The 27881-nt window shown below is 40.9% G+C and overlaps 2 protein-coding genes across 3 annotated transcripts in view; one reads left to right on the top strand and one right to left on the bottom strand.

The window, feature by feature from the left end:
• The window catches only part of med12 (mediator complex subunit 12), a 27218-nt gene extending 3405 nt beyond the window's left edge, over nucleotides 1-23813 (top strand). The window contains exons 4-43 of one of the 2 annotated variants that reach the window (XM_083914705.1): nucleotides 851-1010; nucleotides 1336-1511; nucleotides 2267-2377; nucleotides 2716-2988; nucleotides 3118-3264; nucleotides 4542-4641; nucleotides 4729-4865; nucleotides 5116-5247; nucleotides 6496-6622; nucleotides 6822-7048; nucleotides 7157-7216; nucleotides 7352-7525; nucleotides 8520-8664; nucleotides 9513-9631; nucleotides 10954-11097; nucleotides 11209-11372; nucleotides 11759-11890; nucleotides 12375-12602; nucleotides 12715-12859; nucleotides 13147-13267; nucleotides 14369-14479; nucleotides 14591-14704; nucleotides 14877-15013; nucleotides 15644-15823; nucleotides 16209-16280; nucleotides 16373-16533; nucleotides 16798-16959; nucleotides 17170-17371; nucleotides 17991-18100; nucleotides 18214-18349; nucleotides 19029-19178; nucleotides 19499-19864; nucleotides 19985-20126; nucleotides 20266-20480; nucleotides 20947-21021; nucleotides 21310-21539; nucleotides 21705-21900; nucleotides 22011-22271; nucleotides 23188-23269; nucleotides 23392-23813. In XM_083914705.1, the coding sequence (XP_083770831.1) occupies nucleotides 851-1010; nucleotides 1336-1511; nucleotides 2267-2377; nucleotides 2716-2988; nucleotides 3118-3264; nucleotides 4542-4641; nucleotides 4729-4865; nucleotides 5116-5247; nucleotides 6496-6622; nucleotides 6822-7048; nucleotides 7157-7216; nucleotides 7352-7525; nucleotides 8520-8664; nucleotides 9513-9631; nucleotides 10954-11097; nucleotides 11209-11372; nucleotides 11759-11890; nucleotides 12375-12602; nucleotides 12715-12859; nucleotides 13147-13267; nucleotides 14369-14479; nucleotides 14591-14704; nucleotides 14877-15013; nucleotides 15644-15823; nucleotides 16209-16280; nucleotides 16373-16533; nucleotides 16798-16959; nucleotides 17170-17371; nucleotides 17991-18100; nucleotides 18214-18349; nucleotides 19029-19178; nucleotides 19499-19864; nucleotides 19985-20126; nucleotides 20266-20480; nucleotides 20947-21021; nucleotides 21310-21539; nucleotides 21705-21900; nucleotides 22011-22271; nucleotides 23188-23269; nucleotides 23392-23429 (6162 nt within the window). In that variant the 3' untranslated portion in view covers nucleotides 23430-23813. Of the gene's footprint in view, nucleotides 1-850; nucleotides 1011-1335; nucleotides 1512-2266; nucleotides 2378-2715; nucleotides 2989-3117; nucleotides 3265-4541; nucleotides 4642-4728; nucleotides 4866-5115; nucleotides 5248-6495; nucleotides 6623-6818; nucleotides 7049-7156; nucleotides 7217-7351; nucleotides 7526-8519; nucleotides 8665-9512; nucleotides 9632-10953; nucleotides 11098-11208; nucleotides 11373-11758; nucleotides 11891-12374; nucleotides 12603-12714; nucleotides 12860-13146; nucleotides 13268-14368; nucleotides 14480-14590; nucleotides 14705-14876; nucleotides 15014-15643; nucleotides 15824-16208; nucleotides 16281-16372; nucleotides 16534-16797; nucleotides 16960-17169; nucleotides 17372-17990; nucleotides 18101-18213; nucleotides 18350-19028; nucleotides 19179-19498; nucleotides 19865-19984; nucleotides 20127-20265; nucleotides 20481-20946; nucleotides 21022-21309; nucleotides 21540-21704; nucleotides 21901-22010; nucleotides 22272-23187; nucleotides 23270-23391 lie in introns of both variants that reach the window. The other variant, XM_083914704.1, reaches the window with a different exon arrangement.
• A 1224-nt stretch (nucleotides 23814-25037) lies between these two features.
• mars2 (methionyl-tRNA synthetase 2, mitochondrial) lies at nucleotides 25038-27527 on the bottom strand (the record flags this gene model as incomplete). Its single annotated transcript, XM_083914940.1, has 3 exons — nucleotides 27038-27527; nucleotides 26422-26756; nucleotides 25038-26216 (listed from the first exon to the last, which is right to left on the bottom strand). The coding sequence occupies exons 1-3, from the start codon at nucleotides 27321-27323 to the stop codon at nucleotides 25038-25040; spliced, it is 1800 nt and encodes a 599-aa protein (XP_083771066.1). The 5' UTR covers nucleotides 27324-27527.
• Nucleotides 27528-27881: the final 354 nt, after the last annotated feature.

Genomic DNA, 27881 nt, shown 5'->3' with positions numbered 1-27881 from the left:
CCAAAACACAACGAATGCCATTGTTTGTTAGTGGAAACCGTTTTTATTGCTGTGTGTTCTGTTTGTATTCTTTTGAACTGGGGAATCTATTATTTATAGATTGTCTGGTGAGGTGTTTTTTAAGTCGCTCACAACAAATAGTTTTCTCTGTAAGTGCACTCACAAGGGGCAGAAAATTGGTCTTAAATACTGAATACGTCAGATAAAGTTAAAGGTGCGCTTGCTATTCATAAATATACGACAGCCCTTTATCATTTACAATTACACTGTAGTTTGTTTTTTCTTTTTAATCCTGTTTGCATTGTTACATATTTTATTGATTTCTCACTATAATTAACTATGTTTTCTAACTGTGTTCATTGATGACTTTCACAGATCACTTTTCCCGAAGTACACCAGATGCAACTTTCTTCTCCAGTACTTCATTCAGACCACAGAAGAAGTAACATCAGGAAAACATAGCAGATATTGAAATTGAAATTATGGACTTCATGCATAGAGTTTCTCCAGTGTATTCATTTTTAAAACAGAAAAGAAAGGAAATACCATCCAGCTAAAATGTTTATTTTACTGTAACAGACTTCTGTAGCCTGTTTTTACACAATTTAGAAGTAACATGTACACGCAATGAATAAGATTTACATATGGTTTTTATTTAGCATTTTCGACTTGTCTGTTAAACTGTCAGCTGCTTAGAAAAAAGTGATTACTCTTACTCTTGTGATGCAAAAACATTGTAATAAATGACTTTTTTTTTTCTTGTCGTTCGTATTGTTCTTCTTAAATATTCTGTAGACTGTTTGCATTGTTTCACTGACCATTACTGACACATGAAATGTCTTTGTCACAGGTTCCAATCTTTAGCAAAAAGGAGGAGGTTTTTGGATACTTGGCCAAGTACTCAGTACCTGTCATGCGTTCAGCATGGATGATCAAGATGACCTGTGCGTATCACGCAGCCATCACAGAAACTAAAGTCAAGAAGAGACACGTGATCGATCCTTGTATAGGTGAGCAAGTGACGTTGTTCATCAATGGTAAAGCAGCGTGTGTTTGGTTGTTGTCGCTAGTATATAAACGTAGAATTGATTTGAATAAATTGGCCCCATTGTCACTAGTACTGGATCTAGCTTCTTGATATTAGTAATGGATCAGTGCATCCGTAGTTGCTGTTTCTGCTTGATATATCTGTTTTGAAATATGTTTCATGCCATATGCCATTTTAGCTAGAATGAAAAATAATATGCTTTCTTTTGAGGGATGATAAGATCTCTTGTTCTGCCTTTTATTCAATTTCTGTTGCTTTAAGATGCATTCTTGTGTTTATTTGTGCAGAATGGACTCAGATTATTACTAAGTACCTGTGGGAGCAGCTTCAGAAGGTGGCAGAGTTTTACAGACAGTTTCCAAGTCAAGGCTGCAGCTCACCTCTACCAGCCACTCCTGCTGATGTGGAGACGGCCATGAAGCAGTGGGAATACAACGAGAAGCTCGCCATGTTCATGTTTCAGGTCAGAAAAATACGTTATTGTAAGTTAGTAATGGATTCGCTGATTAGGTTCCCCAACACTACTTCTGGATTGTTTTCCTAGATGAGTCAGTGAAGTGAAGAAAGTGCATATATCAATCTAGGGCTAGCTCTAGATTGATAGAGCTAGCTCTAGATTGATAGAGCTATATATATATACTGTATATATATATATATATATATATATATATATATATATATATATATATAAATGAACAATATAAAAATGTCTGTTGTGTATACGTTTCTACATCGTTTGTATTACAATGTCAAAAAAACGGGGGGCAAAGCATATTTTGATGTCGCTTTATGTTCTGATTCTTTAATGTGATATTTATTTTGCACTTAGGTTTTTAATAATACTACCATAAAACATGCTAGATCCTAATATATATTTATTAAGATATGGTCTGTTTCTCTCCTTTTGTTTTGCTTTTGTTTGTTTTTTGATTGTTTTCTTGTTTGTTTGTTTTTTTCCTTTTTTATAGTATTATTATTTGCAATATGTTTGTGTAGGTATGTATGTATCTGTGTTAATAATAATATAAAAAAAAGATTTTTGGACTGACCTATACAGGGATGGAAGATCTTGGCCTTATCGCCCAGCCCTTTTTCAAACAATGATTCTTTGCATTAATTAATAATTCTAATTAATTCTAGTCTCCAGATTAAACAATGTAATTATTCTGTTCATCTACTTGATATTAACATTCTCTTTTGTTTGGTTTGTGTGTTCAGGATGGTATGTTGGACAGACATGAGTTCCTGACATGGGTGCTGGAGTGTTTTGAGAAGGTCCGACCTGGTGAAGATGAGCTCCTCAGACTTCTCCTGCCGCTTTTACTACAGGTTTACCTCCATTTAATATCATTTGAAAACCTCTGCCTCACATCATCACTCATGCTTTGGATAATTGCTTCTAGGAAACATGCAGTCCTGCTTAACATTCATACAGCTGTACATTGTCACACACACTTGATGCGTTGGCAGGCTTCTACAGCTGTCAACAATTTATCATGAACCAGTAGTGTGCCTTCTTCTAGAGCGCTTTGGTGCTGTGAACCTTTGCTGACAGAGGCCAATCGGGGTCCACAGCCCCTCATCTTGTTTCTATTTCCAAAGTTGACTGATGCTAATGGACACTGAGTGCTTTGGGTAATGCTGTGAATCTTTCCTCTGTCCTGCAGTACTCGGGGGAATTTGTACAGTCAGCTTACTTGTCACGGAGACTGGCTTACTTCTGCACACGCCGCCTCAACCTGTTGCTAAGTGACGGGAGCCTGGGCCCCGGCACAGGAGGGCATCCAGCCCACGGCATGTTGACGCAGCAAGGTAACGCCCTGCCCCCTACCCCGACCTCGCAGCCAGCAGGAGGGAACCAGCCCCAGACAGCTTTCACAGACTTCTACATCTGCCCTCAGCACAGGCCTCTGGTGTTCGGGCTCAGCTGCATGCTACAGGTATTATGTGCTCAGTTTTGACTGATACATAATTGATACATAGAATATAAAATGTATTATTTAAACTTCTGCACTTATTAATTGTAATTTTCTTCCTCTGTTATTTGTGTCTTGTTATTGTCACATTAGAGCATAGTGTTGTGTTGTCCCAGTGCTCTGGTGTGGCATTACTCTCTAACAGACAGCAGAAACAAAACTGGTTCACCTCTTGACCTCCTGCCCATCGCTCCGTCCAGCTTACCAATGCCAGGGGGCAATGCTGCCTTCACACAGCAGGTACCTCCATACCTGCAAACTCTAGGCTTTTTAGAGCCTAGAGTAGTTTTTTTCAAAAGTTTACAATACAGAGCCAATAAATGAAAGGAGACAAAAAAAACACACATACTGTATACTACTACACCAACATGAACACAGGGTTAGGACTTTAAAAATGTATTCCAATACTATTGCAAATAACCTGTTAACTACTAGTCAGTAACCTCTTCTGTCCAAATATCCAAATAAAGTCAAGAGAAAATAAATATTGATAAAATGACTTTTAATTAGACTTAATACACACTTTTATAATACAACAGAACAATATAACCGAAAAGAAAACAGGGAGCATTTTTAGCATTAAAATTGTGTCCTCTGCACAGTGTTTTTATTGAGAAAAACATACTTTTTATTTAGCAGATTCAGGCAATAGCCTGTAGACCTCAAGTGCTGTTATGTTTGCGCATGTACTTGGTAGTGTGAGTTATTTTGTTGAGTTGCCTCAAGTGCTTTTATTGTGAAAGGTAGAAAACGGAAGTAGTGTAGCTGTAATATATCGCCTTGACAATATGGGAGTCAATAAAGAGTTATCTTGGCTCAGACTCTTATTTTATTCCCTTCGTAATTAAATTAATATAACTCCTAACCTATGGCTACAGCAGTATACCTTTATTATAATTGTGATCCTGCTGATAATTAAGTCACATTGCTATTATGTTAACGGTTTAGATTACCCTTTTCTGTATTCTAATAGCGTCATGTATTCAGTTATTAACCATGCCTACAGTACGTACATACACTCTTAAAAACACATTCAAATATGTGTTCACTTATACCTAGTTACATGCATTCATATATATTTAATTTAAAGTACTATACTTGGACGTATAACAATGTCCCAAAGTTTATTTGTGCCTCAACTTAAGCAAGGAATAACAGCTAATATCTACATGTAACACAATATAGAACACGATGGGTTTAGATTAAATTGGTTTGAAATACTTCCTTCAGGATTTCCAGCAGCTTTCAAACTAGTTCTGCCTTAAAAACAAACACACACATTAATTTCTCCATTGTAGAAATAAAATGACTCACATTAGGAAACTGTAGTTTAAAAGAAGTCTGAACTCAAAAGCTAGAAGTATGGATGTTTTTGCCTTGTTAAACTAAAGTTATCTTTTGTTTTTTAAAAGTTTCTGACATTTCTGAGTTGTAAATGTGTGTTTACAGCACAAAGGCTTCATGGTTGTTTTCTCATTCGTTGATTTTATGTGACTTGACCGTTTCTATCACCATAGGTTCGTACAAAGTTGAGAGAAATCGAGGAGCAAGTAAAGGAGCGAGGCCAGGCGGTGGAGTTCAGGTGGTCCTTTGACAAGTGTCAGGAGACAACAGCAGGTCAGAAAATGGTTTCCTTGTCTCTGCAAAGACCTGTTTACAGCTGCAACGTCAGTGTTTGAGATGATTTCTTTAATCTTTTGCCAGGGTTCACCATTGGGAGGGTTCTTCACACCCTGGAGGTTTTAGACAACCACAGTTTTGAGAAGTCTGATTTCAACAACTCACTGGATTCTCTGTACAACCGAATATTTGGGTCAGGTCAGAGTAAAGACGGCCATGAGGTAAGGATCGATTGTCCTCACACCTCTATTTGTGTCAAGCATGAAAAAAAACCTATAAATCCAGAGATATAAATAAATGGTATATTAAAAATCAATGTTACATGATCACTTTGAGCTGTGAAGTTGATTTAAAAGTTGGATTTTGTTCTGCTGTGCTGATACCATGTGATAACTGATCAGTAGATTATAAAATGTGGCCACAAGCTTCTATTTTTAGCCGTACTGTCTCTGAACGCATGTTTCTGTCCAGATGTCACCAGATGATGACGCGGTGGTGACCTTGCTTTGTGAATGGGCCGTGTGCTGTAAACGTTCTGGCAGACACAGGGCCATGGTGGTGGCCAAGCTGCTGGAAAAGAGACAGGCTGAAATAGAAGCCGAGGTAAGAGACACACCCTTCACCCTCAGTGAGTTCCTACCACATGTTTCTGTCTCTTGTTTTCCACAGCTCCGAACTAACTGTTTAGTAGTGATCCGCTAAACCAGTTCCACCCAAAAAAATGTTTCTACATTTAGTTTTCTTCAATAGATCAGTCATATGTTCTGCACATTTATCTCCCAACATAATGGTCTAGACTCTGCAGTGTTTCCTGAGATCAACTGTCTCAAATCAAATAATAAAGTAATTTCCCTCACAATTTAGTGGTATTTCTTAACTAATATGGGACACAGGTAACATGTTTTATACTTCCTGTGAATTTAACCCAATTGATCTTATTTCCATATACAGTATGTCTACTTGTCTCCGTATTTTGAAAAGTACGCAAAGTCACATGTGTATCCTGGGCCGTTTCAATGCATTTGCCATAAAGGTCAGAATACGGGCGCACTCCAATTTTAGCGGCAGCTGGTTTGACAATGGAGATGTGACAGACGGTTGGCTTGACTGCAGTCTTTTACTCTGTCACCTCCTGTGCTCCTCTGGTGGTTCAGAGGCGGGGTCTGCATTACCTTGGCCACCATGTTGATTGTGTTCGTATCTTTTAAAGAACTCAAACTCCTCCACTCCTCCATGTGTTTTTCTTGTGTTTTTCTTAAAAAATATCTGACCTTGGCTATAGTGACTTGTATCTGAGAAAGGTTTGCCACTAGAGAGGTGTTTTCATATTCCTCTCCTGAAGGAGGAGTTATCTGTGCACTTCCGTGAAAACTGAGATTCAACTGTATCCGGGGCAAGCTTGATTAGGAACGTTGCTAATCCTAATCCGTGAACCAATCTCTGTGCAATATGCAAAAGCCATCAAAGAGAACTGAAACCTCCAGCGCAGGGCAGATCTCGGTACAGAAAGCGAAACATTATCGTTGTTGCTGTCTCAGTCACTGCCAGTTTTAAGCTAACAAACAACATAAACAAATAAAAGATACTTACAACATTTACCATTCTGATATGTCTGCTAGTCTCTAGGTTTTGGTGACTCCTCATCTGAGTCTGGGGCTGACTGACGCCGAGTTCATGATCTCTAAATTAATATTAGGCTGGACAATTCATATTCTGTAGTCTCTGTAGTGACATCAGGAGACAAACTCTAAGATCGTGTCGACTGAGAAAAGCTTGGAAATTGGTTTTCTACATTCAGCGCTGAAAAACTGTTTGCTGTGTGTCGCTTCTCTGATGTGTATTTGTTTGCAGAGGTGTGGTGAGTCAGAGGTTGTGGACGAGAAAGGCTCTGTGTCATCCGGCTCCCTCTCAGCTGCCACGCTACCAGTCTTTCAGGATGTGCTGCTACAGTTCCTCGATACTCAGGCCCCCACACTGAGTGCGTCTCTTTCTGTTTTTTTTCCTGAGGCTGTGATTCTATAATGTATCAACTTGATCTTGATCTGATATTGAATGAATTTTATATCCTTTTGCATTTGCCTCTTATTTCATTACCCAGTGCGTATGTATTATAAATGATTTGGCAAGGGAAACCTGGTATTAAATTATTCAAATCCCCTTTTTCCCCTCTGCAGCAGAGCCTGGCAATGAAAGTGAACGTGTGGAGTTCTCCAACTTGGTCCTGCTTTTCTGCGAGTTAATCCGTCATGACGTTTTTTCCCACAACATCTACATGTGCACACTCATTTCCCGTGGTGACCTGGCCTCCGACTCCCATCTGCCGCGCCCGCGTTCCCCCAGTGATGAGCCTTCAGATGAATCAGAACGCAAGGAGCAGGAGGCAGGCAGCAGTGTCAAGATGGAGGCATGTTGGAGGCATCTGTTGTTGGTGTTGGTGTTGTGGAGTGTGATGAGTCATTTGTTCAAGAGCATGGTGCAAAAGGGTAACATGAGGTTATTGCTTGTACAACAGGATACCGGTCTGTCAGAGTCGATGGAAATCGATCACAACTCCAGTGCTAATTTTGATGAGGTACATAAATCCTTTAACACTTTGTATTCCCTTCCATAATGCCTTCAAAAATATTGTTTGAAATCAAGTTATATTTTTTTCATTACTATAATTCCTCATGTATCCTTGGGTGAAGTCATTTAATTTGCCTTGCAGATGTTCTCTCCTCCCATGCACTGTGAGTCTAAGGGGAGCCCCTCTCCTGAGAAGCCAGCTCCAGAGCAGGACAGCAAGGCCGGCTGTAAAGACAAGGGCATGGACCCCGCCTTCCCACAACTGTATGAGCAACCTCGCCACATTCAGTATGCTACTCACTTCCCTATTCCTCAGGTAAGTGAACTCACAGTTTGGCATTTTAAAAGAAATCACAGAAAAGGACTATTCTGTGTTTTTATAAGGCTGATTGACTCCAGCGTGTCTACTAGGGATGGGAATCGAGAAGCTAAAACAAACTGGAATCTGAACTGGAATGTGTGCCCCTGAGCTTATAAATTCTTTTTAACGATATCATTGCCGGCATGTTTTCCTGACAGTTGCTCATTACATGACAATGACGCCATGTGTCTATGTGCTGGAAACTTGCAACAACAAAGACTGATGATGGAGGGGGAGAAGTAGTTCAAATCACAGTGTCATGATAACATTAATGCCACACAGGCAGGCTTAGGAGATTCTTTCTTCTCTGAAAAACCTGAAAACCTAAATACAAAATATTCCTTCATTTCATCCACACTGTGTCCACACTCTTACATTGAAAAATATATAGAAAATATATTCTTAAAAGAGACGCACAAAATTAAATAAAGACAAAGACTGAGAAGAAAAACAAAACACCAAACGTCCCCAGAGCTCTAAGAATGCCAGACTTTCCAGGTAAAACAATTCAGGTAATGTAAAGGCCTATGTTGTGCTACTAACCTGAACAGAGGACAGTCCCTGTTCTTTAAGCTTAGATATACAAAACATGTATTTGCCCCACCTATTAGTACTGCTATAAATCATCTGCTCATAAGAGGCGACTTTACCGATTTAGGCTCCAATTTTGTTTTCTTAATATTTGTATATTTGAAGTGTCTAGATTTTTCAATGCTGGATACCCAGATCATAAGAGGCGACTTTACCGATTTAGGCTCCAATTTTGTTTTCTTAATATTTGTATATTTGAAGTGTCTAGATTTTTCAATGCTGGAAACCCAGATCTTAAAATTCTAAAGCAAATGAGAGTAAATGTCAGACCTTGTCCCATCTGTCCCTTGTCCTGCTACGCTGCTGAGGTTATCAGGTGCATCCAGTTCATGAGGACCTTTTTTATCATTGCCTTTAGGAGGAGAGCGCCAGCCATGAGTGCAACCAGCGGTTAGTGGTCCTCTACGGTGTGGGCAAACTGAGAGATGAGGCGAGACACACCATCAAGAAAATTACCAAAGACATCTTGAAGGTGCTGAACCGCAAAAGCACAGCCGAAACAGGTAACTGTGTTTCTCAATTTTATCAGCTTTTGACTGATAGCTTAATGTCTTGTATCATCTATTGACTTATGTTTTGCATTACCTTAGCTGCAGGCATGCTGTTTGTCTGGCAGAAAACTGCCATTTAAGGTCTCATTTCCCCTACTTTTCATGTTTAATAATGGAAATGTTGACTGTGGAATTGCTTTGAAGTTTTGATATGTGTCCCTAGTTTATTGACTGGCTTTTTCCCTCCTGCACCTCTCAGGAAAAACGACATGAAAGGGATAATGTTTTACCCGGAACACAGGAGCGCTGTCATGCTTGAATGTTTGTAAAACATCGTCCACATGAAGGCTTTCCCACTGTGGTCGTTCCAGCTGTTATCATCCTGATAACTCTCCCCCTGTGAATACATTTCATTTGTATTCCCTTTCCTCTACCCTTCATAAGAGAACAAGCTTTTCTTTTGTTCTTTATCAATCCATAGGAGGTTTGCATCACTCAATCTTCTTGCCACACAATTTCTATGCTAACAGCTCTCATCTGTTCACAGCCACTTTATTTCAGATTCGTGTGACCTTATTAAAGTGATTTAAGGTTTTCCGCATTATAATTGCATAGATTGGAGTGTCACATTATCACACACTGATGACCTTCAGCTCACAGTGGTGTTTAAATGAAAAGTGCACTTCTTTTTCTTTAAAATGCCTTCACAGCGCTGTCTTCAAATCGAAGGAGACTGGAAATAAGATAAAAGACCATTGGCTAAACTCGATTTCACGGCTGGCCTGTTCTGCAGTCTTGAAAAAATACAGCTGACCAGTTATGAGTTTTTTTTCATTCTCCTCTCTCTCCTTATTACGCAGGGGGGGAGGAAGGACAAAAGAGGAAGAGGAGTAAGCCGGAGGCCTTTCCTACTGCAGAAGATATCTTCTCTAAATTCCAGCACCTCTCCCACTTTGACCAGCACCAAGTCACCTCCCAGGTTAGACCTGATTCTTTCAAGTCCTCATGTGTCTTATGTTTCAAAGCATGTAGGAAAAAAAAAATTATGTGGGCACCAGCCACAGGTTTATTAATGCAAATACCTTCAGCAGCTTAAAACAGAAGACGTCCCAAGGTGACTCATTTGAATGCAAATGTGATTTGAATAGATTTTGATTTCTCTTGTGAAGTGTATGAGTTCAATTTGAATGTATAATGCACTCAGGTGACTGTCACTTAAAAACACAGCAGAACATAATGTATTTAGATTTCTCAGTAGTAGAGGTTGTAACGGAGAATGCAGTTGATCCTGGATTCAATACTGTCCATAATACATATCTGAATCACTGCGATTGAAAATAATGTTGAAGTTCAAGTCTCTGTGGAACAATACAGATTCAAAAATAGCCACCCTGTTTAGTCATGTAATAGTTAGTTTTATATATAAGAACACGTTTCTAATAGTATTATGCTTGTGTTAGCACCCATATTTGTATTAAAGGAGTAGTTTTTTCATTTTGTTCACTTTCTTGCAGAGATTTAGATGGGAACATTGATAGCACTCTCATATCTGTCCACACAGGAGATAGAGACCTTAGCTTAGCTTAGCTTAGCATACAGACTGAAAAAAAGGAGGAAACAGCTAGCCTTGTTCTTTCTAAAGGTAACAACTCTACCAGCAACTCTAAAGCTAATATGATACATTTCTCTTCTGTCTCTTCTCTATCTGCGAGAAGAGGATTTGAAGAGACGATTTGGTTTTATGGCCGCCACGAACAGTACCAGCATAGAGTCTGGTTGTGGAGACTCAATTAAGTCACTGTACCTGGCTAGTTGTTCCAGTCTTTATGCTAAGCTCAGCTAATCACCTGCTGTCTGCATCTCAGACAGAGATTGGTATATGTTCTCATCTGACTCACAGCGCAAATTAGTGTATTTCCCAAAATGTGGAAACGAGCATGTACTGGTAACTACACCCATTAAAGTGAAGCAAATACATCAAATATAATTTGATTCCACGCTTGAATTGAATCAGTTAATGGAAAACATGTTTTGTAATCAGTCATCTGGGTGAGGGATATTTGTTCCAGGCTCTATGACTGTAAGACAAACTCCCTTTTGGTTGTTTTTACCTTAATTTGTCCTGTTTTGTCTCCTTCAAACAACAAAATTCCTGTGGATGACAACATACTGTGACATTGCTTGAATGTTTCTGCTTGTTTTAAATGTAGCCAGTCTGTGTTGCAACCCGTTGTCAGGACCAGTGCTGTAATAATTAATAATAACCATATTAATGATGTCTGATGTTTTGTTTGTGTGCAGGTGTCCCGAAATGTGCTGGAACAGATCACCAGCTTTGCCTTAGGGATGTCTTACCACCTGCCCCTCGTCCAGCACATTCAGTTCATCTTTGACCTCATGGAGTACTCTCTCAACATTAGTGGCCTCATAGACTTTGCTATTCAGGTACGGGCAACTTCATCACTCGTGTTATATAACGAGGATACATCTTTTTTCATTCATCATGGTAAATTAAAACCCATTGACTGTGTGTTTGTGTGTGTGTGTTTTTTGTAGCTGCTGAATGAGTTGAGTCTGGTAGAAGCCGAGCTGCTGCTGAAGTCATCCAGCCTGGTGGGCAGCTACACCACCGGCCTTTGTCTCTGTATAGTAGCTGTGCTGAGGAGGTACCATTCCTGCCTGATTCTCAATCCTGAACAGACTGCGCAAGTTTTTGATGGGTATGTTACTTACAAGCTTTGATGTGTGGCAACAGGATAAAGACCTCAAAATCTCAAAAAAATAGTTTAGATTTTAACTGGTGGCCCAAATCTGGGACTGGTATGGTTTGGTTTTGTAAAAATTTAATTGCAGCCCTAAAGGCATGTTAACCATGGTAAAGAGATGAATGAATCTTTATTAGCATTGGCTAAATGCCTTAAGTGTTGAAGATGAAGAAAGCTTACACAAAGCCTATATTTAAACTAAATGTTATTAAATGTAAAACTGGTGCTTAGACAGAAAACACTAACTAAGTTAGCCGACTGTTGAGAGCAGTGTCAGTCTTTTTCCTTTCCATGTAGCGGAAGGAGCTGCAGTTGAATCATGTGTGTAAATGTGTTTTCAGCTTACGCATTGTGGTGAAATCGGGTGTGAACCCGGCAGACTGTTCCTCTGCTGAGCGCTGTATCTTGGCCTACCTGTATGACCTCTACACATCCTGCAGTCACCTCAAGAACAAATTTGGAGAGATCTTCAGGTAGAAATAAATCTTCACTTAATTAAAAATGAATGGTTTACGTTATATTTAGCTCTGAGACTAGTCCTACAAGGATAGCTGTCTTCTTTTTGAGAAGGGCACGTGTCAAATAGTGAAAAATGTAATTGATATAAATACTGAGTCATTTATTTATGCTCCCTATGTAAACTACTTGCATTTATATTTCTCTGTTATTGCGCTTCATATTTGTTACTGCTCTATATGTTAGTACCTTCTCTTGTTTCTTATTTGTATGGGGTTTTGTAATTTTTTGCAGCTTAGGTACCTTTGTTCATTCTTTTGTTTTCACCGGGGCTAGGGGAACACAATTTAGTCTGTCTATGAACTTCACTGCACTGTATAAAGATGATGACAATAAACTCTGTCTTATCAATGAGGAAAATCCAGCAGTTGTGTTCACTTAACAGCCATCACCAAATGTACCCACATTCCCTCTTATCCTCTCTTTTATGTTCCTTCTCAGTGAGTTCTGCTCCAAAGTGAAAAACTCCATCTACTGCAATATCGACCCTTCAGAATCCAACATGCTTTGGGATCCTGTGTTCATGATGGAGGCCATTGCCAACCCGTCGGCCAACAACTTCAACCACTCCATGGTGGGAAAGATCCTCAACGACAGCCCAGCCAACCGCTACAGCTTTGTCTGTAATGTGCTCATGGATGTGTGTGTGGACCACAGAGACCCCGAGAGGTGTGATGCTTTTGTTATGATTGGGATGCGTGTGTGTGTATGGCTCAGACTGCTACTATTTTCTACCCTTTTTTTTTGGACTGTCGTTTCACATCATGTAATGTGTTTTCAGGGTAAACGACATCGGGATCCTGTGTGCAGAGCTGACGGCGTATTGTCGCTCCCTTAGTGCAGAGTGGCTCGGCATCCTCAAGGCTCTCTGCTGCTCCTCTAACAATGGCAACTGTGGCTTCAATGACTTGCTGTGTAATGTAGATGTAAGTTGTGGTTTCATAACTCTTAAGCTGGATTTAATGGAATTCCCTGCTGTAGGAGTAATTATTGCACCTATACTCTGAACTATGCCTTCAACTCTTAACATTATTCACTTGTAAACTCTGGTTAAATGATATCAGCGCTATAATGATTTCAGCCAAATATGTTTTTACTTAAACTATTTGTCTGCCTTTATTTTAGTTCTAATATAATTCCTATTATAATATTATATATATTCTCATTTCCCTGCATTAATTATAAAGCGGATCTCTGAACTCACACCTTTCAGGTTAGCGATTTGTCCTTCCATGATTCCCTGGCAACCTTCGTAGCCATTCTCATTGCTAGACAGTGCCTACTCCTAGAAGACCTGGTTCGCTGTGTGGCCATTCCATCTCTCCTCAATGCAGGTAAGGATTATTTCATCTCAGCCCTGTTCAACGACACCACTCACCAAGTTTCAAATGTGTTCATCTGATGTAATTTTAAACTGAATGAAAACTGGTGGAAATTTCTCAATACGATTTAATCTTAACTGTTAAGATATCTCTGCTGGTTGGCCAAATTGAGTCATGTATGTATATGTATATGGAACAATAAAATAAGCAAAAAAAAAAACAAATTAATAAAAAAAGGGGAACATTTTTTCAAAATTAAATAAATAATGAATTAAAAATCGATAAAGATAAAATAAAAAGTACTTAATAAAAGAGAGGCACAGTGGGAACAAAACACAATGCACATTGATTTCCTCCCTTTATCTCCCACTTTAGTCTTCTTTATCTTGCATTCTGAGTCATCACATGGTCTTAGAGCTGACTCAATATGTGGATATATATTGTTTAATCAAATCCTTATTTAAATTGGTCAAAGCTACTTTATATTTCTAAGTCCACCCTGGGATATAACTATCTGCTGTTGTGTGCCTTTTTTAAACTTTGTCCACAAAGACCCTCACTTTAGTTGCTTCTATCTGAGATACAGCTTCACCAGTGTGCTTCATGTCATCCACCTTTCAAGCATCATCTCACTGCCATTAGGCTTTCTGTTAATGAGTGAGCAGAACATTGGATCTTGGCTTGTAGGAAGCAACACCAGGCTGTATAATGCATTACTTCTATCAGAGAGTAGAGTTAACACAGCGTATTTGATCTGGATCTATGAAGCCTCGGTGCTTTTTGTGCACTTGCCAGGGAAGTGCTTTCCTCTCCCCGCTGTTAATTTTTTTTTCTCCCAGCTTGGAGACAAAGCTCCATTCAGCCGTGCTGTTTGTTCGGGTTTGGCTCATTTTATACACAACTACACATGCCAAATGCCAACAGCTTTCGCTTGTTGTAAATGCTTTGTTCACACTCCCTCTCTCTCACACACAGCTCTATGAAAATTCCACTTCACCCTGACTGATGAGAAGTCTACCAAGCTTGTGTAGCTTATCCAACAAAATGTGAACCTGTTATGTGATGTGACGAAATTTATCTCCAACTAATGCATGTGTCCGAACTTCTCTTCAGCCTGCAGTGAGCAAGACTCTGAGCCAGGAGCCAGACTCACCTGCAGGATTCTGTTGCACCTTTTCAAGACGCCACAGCGCAACCCTGTCCCCCAAGATGGTGTGAAGTCAGGTAAAACACAACGAAAAACCTTTTACCATGATTTCAACACATTCATGTTTCTGCCCATTTGTGGAAATTGTGAGGGTTTTTTTGACCTTATTTCTGGTGTTTGGATTGCAGATAAATCCTCAGTTGGTATCCGGTCTTCCTGTGATCGCCACCTTCTCGCTGCTTCTCAGAACAGTATAGTTGTCGGAGCAGTATTTGCTGTCCTCAAAGCTGTCTTTATGCTGGGTAAGAGACTTTGCGGTGCTGTCATATCAATAAGTTTACCCTGTCCCACAAATTGTGGTTTCAAAACTGACGATCAGGGTAAAGTCAGGTGTTCTGCTTATCCTTAGTCTCAGTTGCTTCAAGTATGGGATCACTGATGGCTGCTTTCACTGATCTTTCCTTGTTGTTTTAGGTGATGCTGAGCTAAGAGGATCAGGACTGTCACACCCAGCTGGCCTCGACGACATATCTGAGGGGCGCAATGTTTCCATAGAAACAGCCAGCTTGGATGTATATGCAAAGTATGTTTTGAAGACCATCTGCCAGCAGGTGAGGGTGTGATCTAAAAATGGTTTGAAAGCATGTGTAATTTGGAAATGAAGGGACTGAGAAAACTAATTGATGCACCTGAGACAAATGGCTTCATACCCCACAGAGCTATGCATGCATGGTTTCCTTTCAAGTTCAGTATAATCGCCAGTGTTGTCTTTTCTGCCTGAAAGCTTTTGTGGGAAATCACATAAACAATTTTGTACAACAACAAGTTTCTATTTTTGCTTACAATATGTGCTCCGTTTCTGAGCTAATTATAATTGCAGTAAGCCAAAGATGCATAAAAGGCGCGAATGAGATCATTTTCTGTACCAGATGTCACTTATACCACATAGATGCAAAGGCCAGGGAGAGAGCTGGCAGTAGCCCAGAGGGCTGGACATGCTCTGAGACTTCAAACACATTTTCTACCCGGCAAGCCTGTGGCATGTGCAGTTCTATTTCTGAGAAATGCCTTGTTTTCATCACCACCCACCCAGCTTTAGTAAAGCTTGTTTTGCATGACTCATGAGTCTATGATACGTGTCTTTAAGCTTTAGGATCCCTAAAGTTGTTGACCTCTGTCACATTTCCCACTCTGCCACTTTTTCCTGCCTCCCCTGCTTTTCCTCTTGTTCTGTCTTGCAGGAATGGGTTGGAGAACGCTGTCTGAAGTCTCTGTCTGAAGACAGCAGCGCCCTCCAGGACCCAGTTCTGGTAAACATTCAGGCCCAACGGCTACTACAGCTCATTTGCTATCCACATCGCCAGCTGGACAGCGATGATGGGGACAACCCTCAGAGACAGCGCATCAAACGCATCCTACAGGTAGAGAATGCACAGAAACTCACATAGTGTTTCAAATTTACGTCAGTCTTTTTGTTTGTGTCAGAGAATCAACTAGTTTTTGAGTCAGTGAAGATTCTTTAGTTCAAGTCATGCATACAACATGAGTTTGTTTTCAGAAGAAGTAGGTAGGCTTTAACCTTCTTTCATTATTTTCTCAAAAGTAATAATACCTTTGAAATGAATCTTCTATTAAGTTGTCTTTCTTGAATCAGAGCTGTGAGGTTTTGCTGCCCTCCTCAGGCTGAATTAATGATTAAGGAAATAACTAATACAATGATTTGTGCATACTCATAACACTCATAACTAGCTTTTGACAAGAAAAAGGAAAACCATACATGATTAACTATTCTTTTCTCTTTCATAGAACATGGACCAATGGACGATGAGACAGTCGTCCCTTGAGCTGCAGCTGATGATCAAACAGAGCACAAACAATGCAAGTTGCTGTTTTTAGTGCATGTAACAAAATATAAATGTGTTGTCTGTTTTTCAAATGAATCTGAATGTACCTAATTTATTTTCCAACAGGAGCTATATTCGCTCTTGGAGAACATAGCCAAGGCCACAATAGAGGTGTTTCAGAAGTCAGCTGAGATGAACAGTAACCCCTCAGGGAATGGAGCAGCGGCACAAGGTGGCTCCGCATCCAACAACAACAGCACCGCCACCAAGATGAAGCCAATTTTAAGGTGTGTATCTTTTTGTCTCTTCTAAGAGCTTTTTCTCACATGGTTTTCTTTGCATTGAATTTTGTAGGTATACATATTAAAGTACATATTTTAAGGCTCAAACAGTAACCCTGTAGCAATCGTGGGTATTTGGACATGTATGTGAAAATTTCCCCTTGTGGTCTTAATAAAGTATACCTTCTTCTGTTAAATAAACATGTGTTATCTGTTATTTTGTTATTTTTTTCCTCTTCTAACATTTTTCATTTGCACTGGGTGCTGCAGCTCTTCAGAGCGGTCAGGTGTGTGGTTGGTGGCTCCGTTGATAGCCAAGCTGCCCACCTCAGTTCAGGGCCATGTACTGAAGGCAGCAGGTGAGGAGCTGGAGAAAGGACAGCACCTGGGCTCTTCTTCACGCAAAGAAAGGGACAGGCAGAAACAGAAAAGGTAAGTGACATATATCTGAGATACTGGGACAAATTCTATTTACTCTGGTAGTTCTACAAGGTGGAAATCCTTTGCTCGTGTCTGACAAACTGTATAGCAGAATGGGCATTTTTTTGTACCACTCTCACTGGTTATGGAAGATGCACAAAGTAAATTAGCCAGCCGTCTAAACAGGATTTCTTTGCTATTCATTTTTTTCCCCCTTCTCAGTATGTCTCTGCTGAGCCAGCAGCCATTCTTGTCTTTGGTGCTAACCTGCTTAAAGGGCCAGGATGAACAGAGGGAAGGCCTCCTCACCTCCCTCTACAGCCAAGTGCAGCAGATTGTTACCAACTGGAGAGAAGACCAGTACCAGGATGACTGCAAGGCAAAGCAAATGATGCATGAAGCTCTGAAACTACGACTGAATCTTGTAAGAACTTCTTGATCACCACATCCTACTTTACACCAAAGCATCCCTGCAAAGCCTACCTGTAGATAGCGTTGTGCCCTTGGAGGTGAAAGTTGTGACTTTCAGTTCTTGATTTTTATGACAGAGGACCAGCACTATGTTGCATATATTATGTAAGACCAGAAATGAGCCTCATCTAAAATATTCACTGCTACTACTATTTCAGATCCAACATTGGGTTTGATTAAACATGGTATGAGGAGACCTAGACCCTGACCAGACAAAGCGTCTTTCAGCAGCCTGGGGTGACTTTTTGTAATTACTTTCAATTGGAGTGAAGCGTTTTGCTCACTGCTTTTGTTTTGCTAAGCACCTCAGGTTTTTCCCCTTCATGCACCTCTTGTTTTTTCAGGAGCGCCCTGAAGGCCTTGCGTTGAAAAGAACACAACTAGGTGCAGAAAGTCGTATAACGTAATTTAATTTCACAGCAAACTAATGGTTAGGCTGAGGACGGGTGATTCGGTGGGTGACGAGCAAGAATTAAAATAAGTCACAGCTACAAAATGCTTTGTCTTATCAGAGCGTCTTCAACTAAAAATTCTGATTGAGGCCTAACAGTATCTGTTCCTCTCCGAACAAGGTGGGTGGCATGTTTGATACGGTGCAGCGTAGCACTCAGCAGACCACTGAGTGGGCGGTACTACTCCTTGACATCATCAGCAGCGGCACAGTGGACATGCAGTCCAATAAGTGAGTGTTGACAAAAGACAAATTCTCATTTCACACATTAGTCCTCTAAATGGACACTTACAATTATCAGTCACTTTATCTGCCTGGCTCTTATGTTTGCTTCTCTCCAACAGTGAGCTCTTCACAACGGTGTTGGACATGTTGAGCGTGCTGATTAATGGCACACTGGCTGCTGACATGTCCAGTATCTCTCAGGGCAGCATGGAGGAGAATAAGAGAGCCTATATGAACCTGGTCAAGAAGCTCAGGGTAAGAACGGCACAACTTTCTCACCTTGTGTCTAAAGAAGTTGTAAACTTGGTTCTGTTGTGCTTATTTATGTTGTAGCGTTTAATTATTATAAATGTGAAATATTTCCACCACTTTACAAAATAATAGAAATCTAGGTAATAGTACATTTGGTTGCATGTCAGTGGCCTCATATCCCCTTTGAGCATGAATCAGCAATATGGTTGTCTGCCAGAAGCTGTCATTAATTGACTTTCTGTCAAGTTTTAAGCCACATTTTTAAAACACACTTTAGATCTTGAGTCATTTTTGAGTACATATTTTAACCGGATAAATGATTTCAGTCATCAGCCGTCTATTATAAAAAGAAAAAACTGAGCAAATGTTAGCAGCAGATGAGATGTCCTGTGTCTTCCGAACAGCGTCGGAGAAACGAGAAATTGCTTTTTTTCAGTGTTTTAATCACTGTGTCCGATTTTGGAGAGGAGGTGACCTCTGCAGATAATTATTTTGTAATTATTTGGATTGAGAGACCCCTGGCTGCAGAAAATGAGATATTGTGCATTTAACTACATCTGATTACTCAACATGAAACTAACAATTTGGAATAATATGCACATTTGAAAATGAGGCAAAAGACCTGGTCCTTGTAAAGAGAGGCTTTTCATTAACATTTACGGTACCCATTTTATTTCCACAGAAAGAGCTCGGGGATCGGCAGTCAGAAAGTTTGGAAAAGGTTCGGCAACTTCTGCCACTGCCCAAGCAAACCCGGGATGTCATAACCTGTGAACCTCAGGGCTCACTAATAGACACAAAGGGCAACAAGATCGCTGGATTTGAGAAAGAGGTACGTAGTTTAGTTTCTCACACACTGATGTAACTTGACACCAACCTGCAAAGTTACACACATTTCAGTATGATTTGTAGTAGAGTCAAACCAGGATTGCTCATACTGTACCTTCAAAATCAGATCCTTATGTTGTACCACAATATGAAGTAATTGAGTGGGAGAAAAATAATGCAGCTTTTAAAGAGAAATGGTTAAGCTACAGGAAACCAGATCGCCATAAACCATCAGTATTATATCTTTAACAATCTTGAAATAAATAGAGGTCAGCATTATCTGCACATGCTGATCTTTGCAGTGCTTTGTCTCTGTTCCATCAGGGCCTTCAAGTATCAACCAAGCAGAAGATTTCTCCCTGGGATGTCTTTGAGGGTCTCAAACACTCCGCCCCTCTCTCCTGGGGCTGGTTCGGCACAGTGCGCGTGGACCGCAAGGTCACCAAATTTGAGGAGCAGCAGCGTTTTCTGCTCTACCACACCCACCTGAAGCCCAAACCTCGCAGCTATTACCTGGAGCCGCTCCCTCTGCCCCCTGAAGAGGAGGAACCTCTGACCCCTGTCTCCCAGGAACCAGAGAAGAAGATGATGGAGGCAGTGAAGCCAGAGAAGAGTGTTCCTGCTGTGCCCTCTGACACAAACAAGAAAAAATCCACAAAGAAGAAGAAAACTCCTTCTGCCAAAACAGAGGTCAGTTATGTTTAGAATTTGGGATTTAACTAACAGGCATTCTTTATATGTTTGTTTTCAGGATATACGTTGCTACAATCAGAATTTCAAATGTATATATTTCCCCCTTCTTCTCACTAGGACTATGTGAACCGTACACCCGGTGGTGTGACCTATGGGACTAGTATGCCACCTGAGCTGATGCAGAACCACCCATATGGCAGGTTACCCTACAGCCAACAGACCATGAGCATGTACACACAGAACCAGCCTCTACCTCCAGGTCAGTTCCCGGCATATTCTCTCATTATAATCGTCTTCATCAGCAGCAGTATGACACACTGGTTTAGCACTCAACAAGGGCTGTCCTCCCAACAAAATACCATCTAAGATTGTGCTTTGAATCATTGTTGTTTTCACAGGAGGTCCAGGTTTAGAACCTCCATATAGACCAGCTCGCAACCCACAGATGAACAAAATGATGCCCACTCGACCCAACTACCCAGGCATGATGCCTGGTATGCAGGGAAGCATGCCTGGCATGATGGGAATGGAGAAGCAATACCCAATGGGTTATAAGCCCCAGCCACCCATGCCACAGGGCCAGATACTGCGGCAGCAACTACAGGTCAGACTGGTGAGTCAGTCCGCAGATCGCGCTACCCCTTATAGCCAGGTAGAGTTGACCAAAAGCAGTAGTTGGGAAGATGGAGAAGGATTATCAAAGTTGATTCAGTTTGATTGCTGATTTAAAATCATTTTTTAATAAGAATCATGTGGCTATTTTGAGCCAAAAAGTTGCTTTCAAATCACCATTAAAGGGATACTTCACCCATTTTAATCCAGGTCTGTCATGGCAATGTGGCCAGATCTGTTCAGATGAACAGTATTTGGCCTCCTCCGTAGCCATAGTCCCTGCAGAACGGAGAATCGTTGCAGAGATCGATCAGAGGTCTGCTGACGTCTCCGGTGCTCGTTCTACAGGGACCTCTGAACACAATAGTCACATTGCCATGGCACAGACCTGGATTAAGATCAGAATCCTCTACCGATAGAGGACATTGAATCTTTGCTTTTAACTGACTTGTTGTTTCTCTTTTCAGAATCAGAGCATGATAGGGCAGCAGATTAGACAAATAACACCTAACCAACCATATACTTCAATGCAGGCATCTCAGGTAAGTTTATTTTTGTAAGAAATACATTTGTCATCTGGCACCTTTATTTATACACAGTAATGCTGAAAAACGTTAAAAGGCTGTTCACGTCTTTAAACGGGATTCCATTAAGCATGCCACCATTTTTAGATAATTTCTTAAATTCGCCATCCACACAGAGAGACCTTTACTGTTGTATGCTCACACATAGCCGTTACCCTTTCTATAATCCTGACTCAGACACTACCAATATATCAATAATAGTCTCCTCCTCTGTCTTAATGATCAACACTGTCTCTGTTTTGTCAGAACATATCTCAGGGCTATACCACATATGGATCACACATGGGAATGCAGCAGCATCCGTCCCAAGGTGGTGGTATAGTTCCTTCCTCCTACGGGAACCAAAACTTCCAGGGAGGCCATCCTGGAGCCAACCCAGCTGTGGTGGATCCTCTTAGGCAGATGCAGCAAAGGCCCAGTGGTTATGTTCACCAGCAGGCTCCAGGCTACGGACACAATATGCAGAGCACACAGAGGTCAGAATCATGTTGCAAAGAAGGCTGCTGCTTCTTGTTAGCTGCTTAGTAGAAAGTTTACATCAGTCTTACTGTGTTAGAGTTGACATCACAAGGTTTTTGTCCTTTATTTTATCTTAACTATGTTGCTAACTATATGCCTTCTTTCTGTCCTGTAAACCACAGGTTTGCTGCCCACCCTATTCAGCAGAATCCCATCATGCACGGTCTCAGTCACATGGGAGGCCAGGGCGTCCATCCAGGCTTGAGGCCCAATCCGATGCTGGCAGAACAACAGCAGCAGCAGCAGCAGCAACAGCAGCAGCAGCAACAGGCAGCACAGCAACAGCAGCAGTACCTCAGACAACAACAAGCACTCAGAGTACGTCACTCGATCATCATTAGTTTATCCATCTATCCATATTAACGTAAAAAAATAAAGTGTGTGCCTGAAACACCAACCATTATTTCTTTCCTACTTTTTCACAACAGCAGCAGCAAGCCCAACAAGCCCAACAAGCCCAACAAGTTCAACAACAGCAGCAACAACAACAACAACAGCAGCAACAGCAGCAGCAGCAGCAGGTGCAGCCCCAGCAGGTTCCTCCACAACAGCAAGTTCCACAACAACAACAACAACAACAGCAGCAGCAGCAGCAGCAGCAGCAGCAGCAGGTTTCAGCGGGGCCACCACCAGGCCAGCAACAGAACCAGGGCCTGGGCATGCAGCCACTGCCCCCCCAGCAACCCATGGTAGGTCCAGTCTAGGTGACGGGGACTGTCATTGGTCAAGTTGTCGGTAGGATGATAGTGTAAGGAGACTATTTTCACCGTTTCATGTTAGCAAACATTTTAAGTAGTATTGTCTGTCACAGAGGGTTTTGCTTTGGTTGATTTTTTATGTGTTAGTGTTATTGTAGAATTGTTCATGTATGCTTTCCATTAAAATATAATGCTAGTAGTTTAGCACTTCATCATAATAAAGCTTGTAAGTTGGCTACCAAAATTGTTGGTAGCCAACTGTTAAAATTGCAGACATAAATGCTCCATTAGAGGTTTGGTCTCACAGTGCTGTACTAAAAGAATGAACATCACTGGCCACCTAAAATCAGAATCAGAAATACTTTATTGAAAAGAGGGGAAATTGGGTTTTGTTACATTTGCTCCCACTCTAGAATAGAAATGTATAGAGAATATAGAACAAATATAGATAAGAAATATGTAAACATATGTACAATCTACTACAGTGTATAGCTACTCTTTATATGGAAAAATACAACAAATAAGAATGCAAAAATATGTGTTATACTACATTAAGAGAAACAATATATATGGAGGTAAGAAATGTGTGTACTATAATACATAATGGATTAAGTAATTAAGCAATAATAGTGCTGAATTGATCTATTTTGCTGTACACAGTATTGGTTCCATGGTAAACCAGGGTATTGCACTGTTGAATTATTGTTGCAATATTAGCCTGGAGTATTGCACACATTATTGAGTATTTCACAATGAAATGTCCAGAATCAAGCTAAAAACTTGGTATGCATTTTGTAAAATGTTTGGTAGTAATGTTACATATGGTAGGCCACTGGTTAAAACATATAAAATGTCAGAAAGCCCTATAGTAACAATGTGTGTGTGTGTGTGTGTGTGTGTGTCGTAGTTCCCACGCCAGGGAATGCAGCAGACTCAACAGCAGCAGCAGACTGCAGCTCTGGTCAGACAGCTGCAACAGCAACTTTCAAGTGAGTCAGACTTTGAAATGTTATTTTTTGACCCCCATTTATGTCTTGTCATTGTTCCCATTTCAGTGTAATGATTAACACCAGATTTCATTTTTATAATGAAACTTTCCCATTCTTTTCAGATACACAACCAGGGCAGGGCACCAATTCATATTACTGATTGTGCTTGTTCATAGTAGTGTGAAGAATAGGGCCTCATTATGTGGGGAGGCCCAGCTCTGTAGATTGCAGATGAATGTGTCCAGTCCCGTGTAGGCTGTGAGGAGGGGAGACTGTTCAAGGCACAAATGGACCACCAAACCGATGAACCAAATCCCATCTCGACCAGGGAGGCGACGATCAGAAAATATCTTGACTACAGTCGTGTAATTATGGATTATCAAAGGAGGGACCCTGCTCTGAAGTAAACAGATAATGGTTAATAATGGAAAAGTTTATGTAAAAAAGTACCAGAAATTATAAGAATAATGCAATTTTTTTATTTTATTTCAATTTGTACAATTTTTTCAGTTTCGTGTATTTCTCATTAAAAAAAATCATGTCAGTTTTTATGTCTTGTACTTGTGTTGGCTGCTTAGATACTGTATTTATAATCTGTCAATGAAATCTTTCATCATAAGCGATAGAATAAATCATTTGATCATCAAACAAAGCTGCTGTAATGCAAAAAAAACCCTCAAACGTAAGGGTCAGTTTTCTTTAACAAGATCATTTAAGGTGTATAGTCAATCATCCCCCTGGAGGCATTTGTTCCTAAGACAAATTACTGTAGTAATTAGACAACTGTAACAGTTATAATTCAGTGTATTATTCTTTAATCTCAGTGTGTTTCAGTTTAGCATGGCAATATTACTGTCAACATAACTGCAATAGGCCTTCTTCCCCGGACATTTTGACTTGTCTTAGTAAGAAATGCATCTGTTACTAATAACGTTTTTTGCAAGTGTCTTAGTAAACCATGAGTGAGCCAACATGCACATGATCACATTCATTTTGTAATTGTCAAATGTCTTCCATGAAAAGGCGATTCTTATTCTACTATAGTTGTACGGTTGAAGTTCGTCCTCTTTCAGCATTGAAGTCTAACTCATCAGTGAATATCTGCAACGGCCAAGAAATAACCACAAAAGAAGAAAAAAGGGTTCTCTTCAGGTTTGTTCAAGTCTTGCACAGCTAAATCACCCCAATGCTGTCAGTGGCACTGCAGGTTTCCCCAAATCACACCATTACTGTTCATCTATTTTTACAGCAACATATCCTTCGTGTTACAGTGGTATTTAAACTATGCATGTACTGTATAATTAGAAAACAAAATGCCCCTTCATTAATTTCAAACAACAAATTGAAAAGGTATTAACAGGAAAAACTAAATGTTCAGGTTGATGTTGGGTGCAGCGATGCTGTAGAAAAAACGCACTGGTGAAATGAATAATGGATGCATTCCATGGAGTTTCAGAGTCTGGGTACTGTGCGTGCTCAATCACTGTCTTGGCTCACTGAAGTACTTAAAGCCATCATTAACCATATTAACTCTACTTTCCTTGATTTGACAAGTCAAAATGTGCTTAACAAGTGATATCACCTAAGTCACTAACAAAATCATTAAAGTTACAAGTTCTCACGCCCTGACATTCAACAGCTCAACTAACCGTGAGGAAGATGTCAATGAAGCACAGTCGCTACACCTCCCACTCTTGAGAAGATTGAGTGAAAACAGCCACAAGAGTTTTATTTCTTTATTGGTTAAAACAGGGAACAACACAATTCCTCATTTCATTTTTTCTGACTTTTTTGTGTTTTTTGGTTTTTGTTTATCTGTATTCTGACTTTCCAAGCGACTAAAAAGCACTCCAGAGTCTGATCCTAGTGCTCTCCCTTCAAAGGGACAGTCCATTCCTTGATATCTTGGCAGGAAGTTCACATCTGCCCAGCTCCTCTCGCATGGTTGCACCCCGAGTCTGGAAAGCAGCTTGTTAGAAATCCCCGGTACAATTGGCTGGAGGAGTGTCCCATAAATCCTCAGACATTCAAGGGAGACATGGATGATGGTGTCTAGCCAGCGCTGGTCTTTTCTGTCCCTCCTATCCAGCTTCCAAGGTGCATGGCGTTGAACAAACCCGTTGGTCTGCCTCACACAGGCAGTGATTGCCTCCAGAGCTTTGTATACATGCATGCTCTCATAGTGCTGCTCCACCACATCAGGGAGGTTTTTCACTGCATCCAACATGCGGTAGTCTTCAACCACTGCCCTGCCTCCCTGTTCGCTTGGGAAGGACTGAGAGCAGAAAGAGGGGTAGATCTGAGCTGGGTTAAGCGCTGGGGCTGTGCAGCGGTTCAGCAGACCTCCGAGTGAGTCGGCGAGCTCTGCGTTGAGCAGCTTCATAACTTTGTTGTCTGTGTAATCACAGTCTGAGTCTGGGACACCCTGACGCAGAAGAAAGTACCTCATGCCATCAGTTGTGAACATCTGTGAGCGTTCAAGAGGGTCCACCACATTACCCAAACTTTTAGACATCTTCTTTCCTCCTACTGTCCAGTGAGAGTGCACATATATTGTCTGTGGCAGCGGCAGTCCAGCCCCGAGAAGAAAAGCTGGCCAGTAGACGGCATGAAATTTTAAGATGTCCTTTCCGACAATGTGGTGGGCCACGTTCCACCATTGGTCGTGTTTCTCTGGATAGCCAGCTACTGTGAGGTAGTTCACCAGAGCATCTAGCCACACGTATATGGTCTGTTCAGCATCGTCCGGGACTGGAATGCCCCATCGAAGGCGGCTTCTCTGACGGGAGACTGAGAGGTCAGGAAGGTCCTCCTGCAGCCACTGGAGGACAGTCTGGTAGAAAGGCTCAGGCTGTACGGCCGTGGGGTTTCCCCTGAGCCAGTCGAGAAGCTGAGTCCGAAACGCAGAAAGACGGAACATGTAGTTCTCCTCTTTCATCCACTCCACCTGCAAAATAGTGATTTGATTAAAGTTATGTTGATGGAGTAAAATTGCGCAAGCTGTGGAGGTGTGATTTGATATCTGCTTAAAAGGAATAGCTCCACATTTATGGAAATTATTATTATTACATCATTGGAGTGCTCCTTTTCAAAGTGCAGTGGTTCATCTCCACTAAAATCACATGCTATCATCCCAATTTTGCTCAACTTACCTTGTGGCCACTCTCTAGCGATACCTTGATCTCCTTCCCTGATGAGTCCAGAGCACTGCCCACCTGCAACGCTGTGAGGAAGCTTTCATCTTGAGTTGAGTACCAGCCTTCATATCTCCCTTTGTAGATGAGCCCTTTGTTCCAAAGCACCGTCCAGAAATGCTTCACTGCCTGAACGTGTGTCTGCTCAGTGGTTCTTATGAAGTCTGTGTATGAGATGTCGCAGCTGTTGAAGACATGTTTGAATCTATCAGACACGTCAGTGCAGAAGGTCAGGGGATCTTTTCCTGCAGCTTCAGCAATTTGTTGGATTTTCAAGCCATGTTCGTCTGTGCCTGAAATGCAAGATAATGGGATGTATCATTATTATTTGATGAATCTCTCTTTCAGCTAAGGGGTCCTTGGCCTAAAAAAAGTTGAAGACAGCCATTTTATGTCTATGTAATTTGAGAAAAGTCTGCATCTAAATTTCCTAGAACCCAAGGTGACATACTGTGCTACATACACACAAATATATTAAATAAACAATGAGGGAAGACCATATTCACTTTAAGAATGCTATAATCTAGAGATGTGTCAATGCTGTAACAAAAAATATGGTCAGTGGGGAATTTACCTGTTGCAAACTTTGAGTTGAAGCCCTGGAGTGTCTTGTATCTGTGTAAGCAGTCAGCAATCACAGCTGTATACAAGTGCCCTAAATGAGGCGAAGCATTGACATAGAAGATGGGGGTGGTGATGTAGTAACTCCTGTCGTCTTTGCACAAATGGGTGCTCGTGTATCTCAACACAGCTGTCCTCGGAGGTCTCGATGGAGCTGAAAGTGGGGAGAAAACCGGACTTTGTTGCAGTCTGTGCACAGCCTTACAGCTTCTGGTGAAAAACAGAAAAGGGCTCCTCATCCTCAGATAGCAGGCGATGCCCACATGGAGACATCAAACGATGTTTAATCCAGGGACTGCTGCAACTGAATGATTTGGTGAGTGCTAACTATTTATTTAACGTTAGCTACATAAAATATTGAGTTTTCGCATATAAACATATAAGAGGAGAAACGCAGTTACTATCGGACAATACCGAAAGAGCTTAGAGTAGTCCAAACTAATTGTATCGATTAAATTAAGCTTATTGCTCCCCTCGAAACAGCAGCACACGAGTTTTGCTCGCTTGTCAAGGTTAGCTCTTCTTCCGGTTTCTCTTCTCTCCCTCATCCAATCAAAACGTCGCATAGTGTGCCACGAACGCCAACAACCAATCAGATTGCAAGGGCTCTCTTCGTAACGTTCTGTCGAAGTTCTCGGTTTTATTTACTTTTGCAGGTCATATGTCTTCATATTTCTGAATAGTCATGCAGCAATTGTTTACAAAAGAAGGCCGTGGGTGTTTGCATGGGGATGCATCAGGGAAGCAACCCCTTTTTCACAGAAATGTATGGGAATATGTAGGATAGTTCTTTTATT

Source organism: Echiichthys vipera (genome assembly GCF_963691815.1).
Source record: "Echiichthys vipera genome assembly, chromosome: 6".
In the NCBI taxonomy this organism is placed as follows: domain Eukaryota; kingdom Metazoa; phylum Chordata; class Actinopteri; order Perciformes; family Trachinidae; genus Echiichthys; species Echiichthys vipera.
Note: the sequence above shows the minus strand (reverse complement) of the source record. Positions and strands in the feature narration are given on the sequence as shown.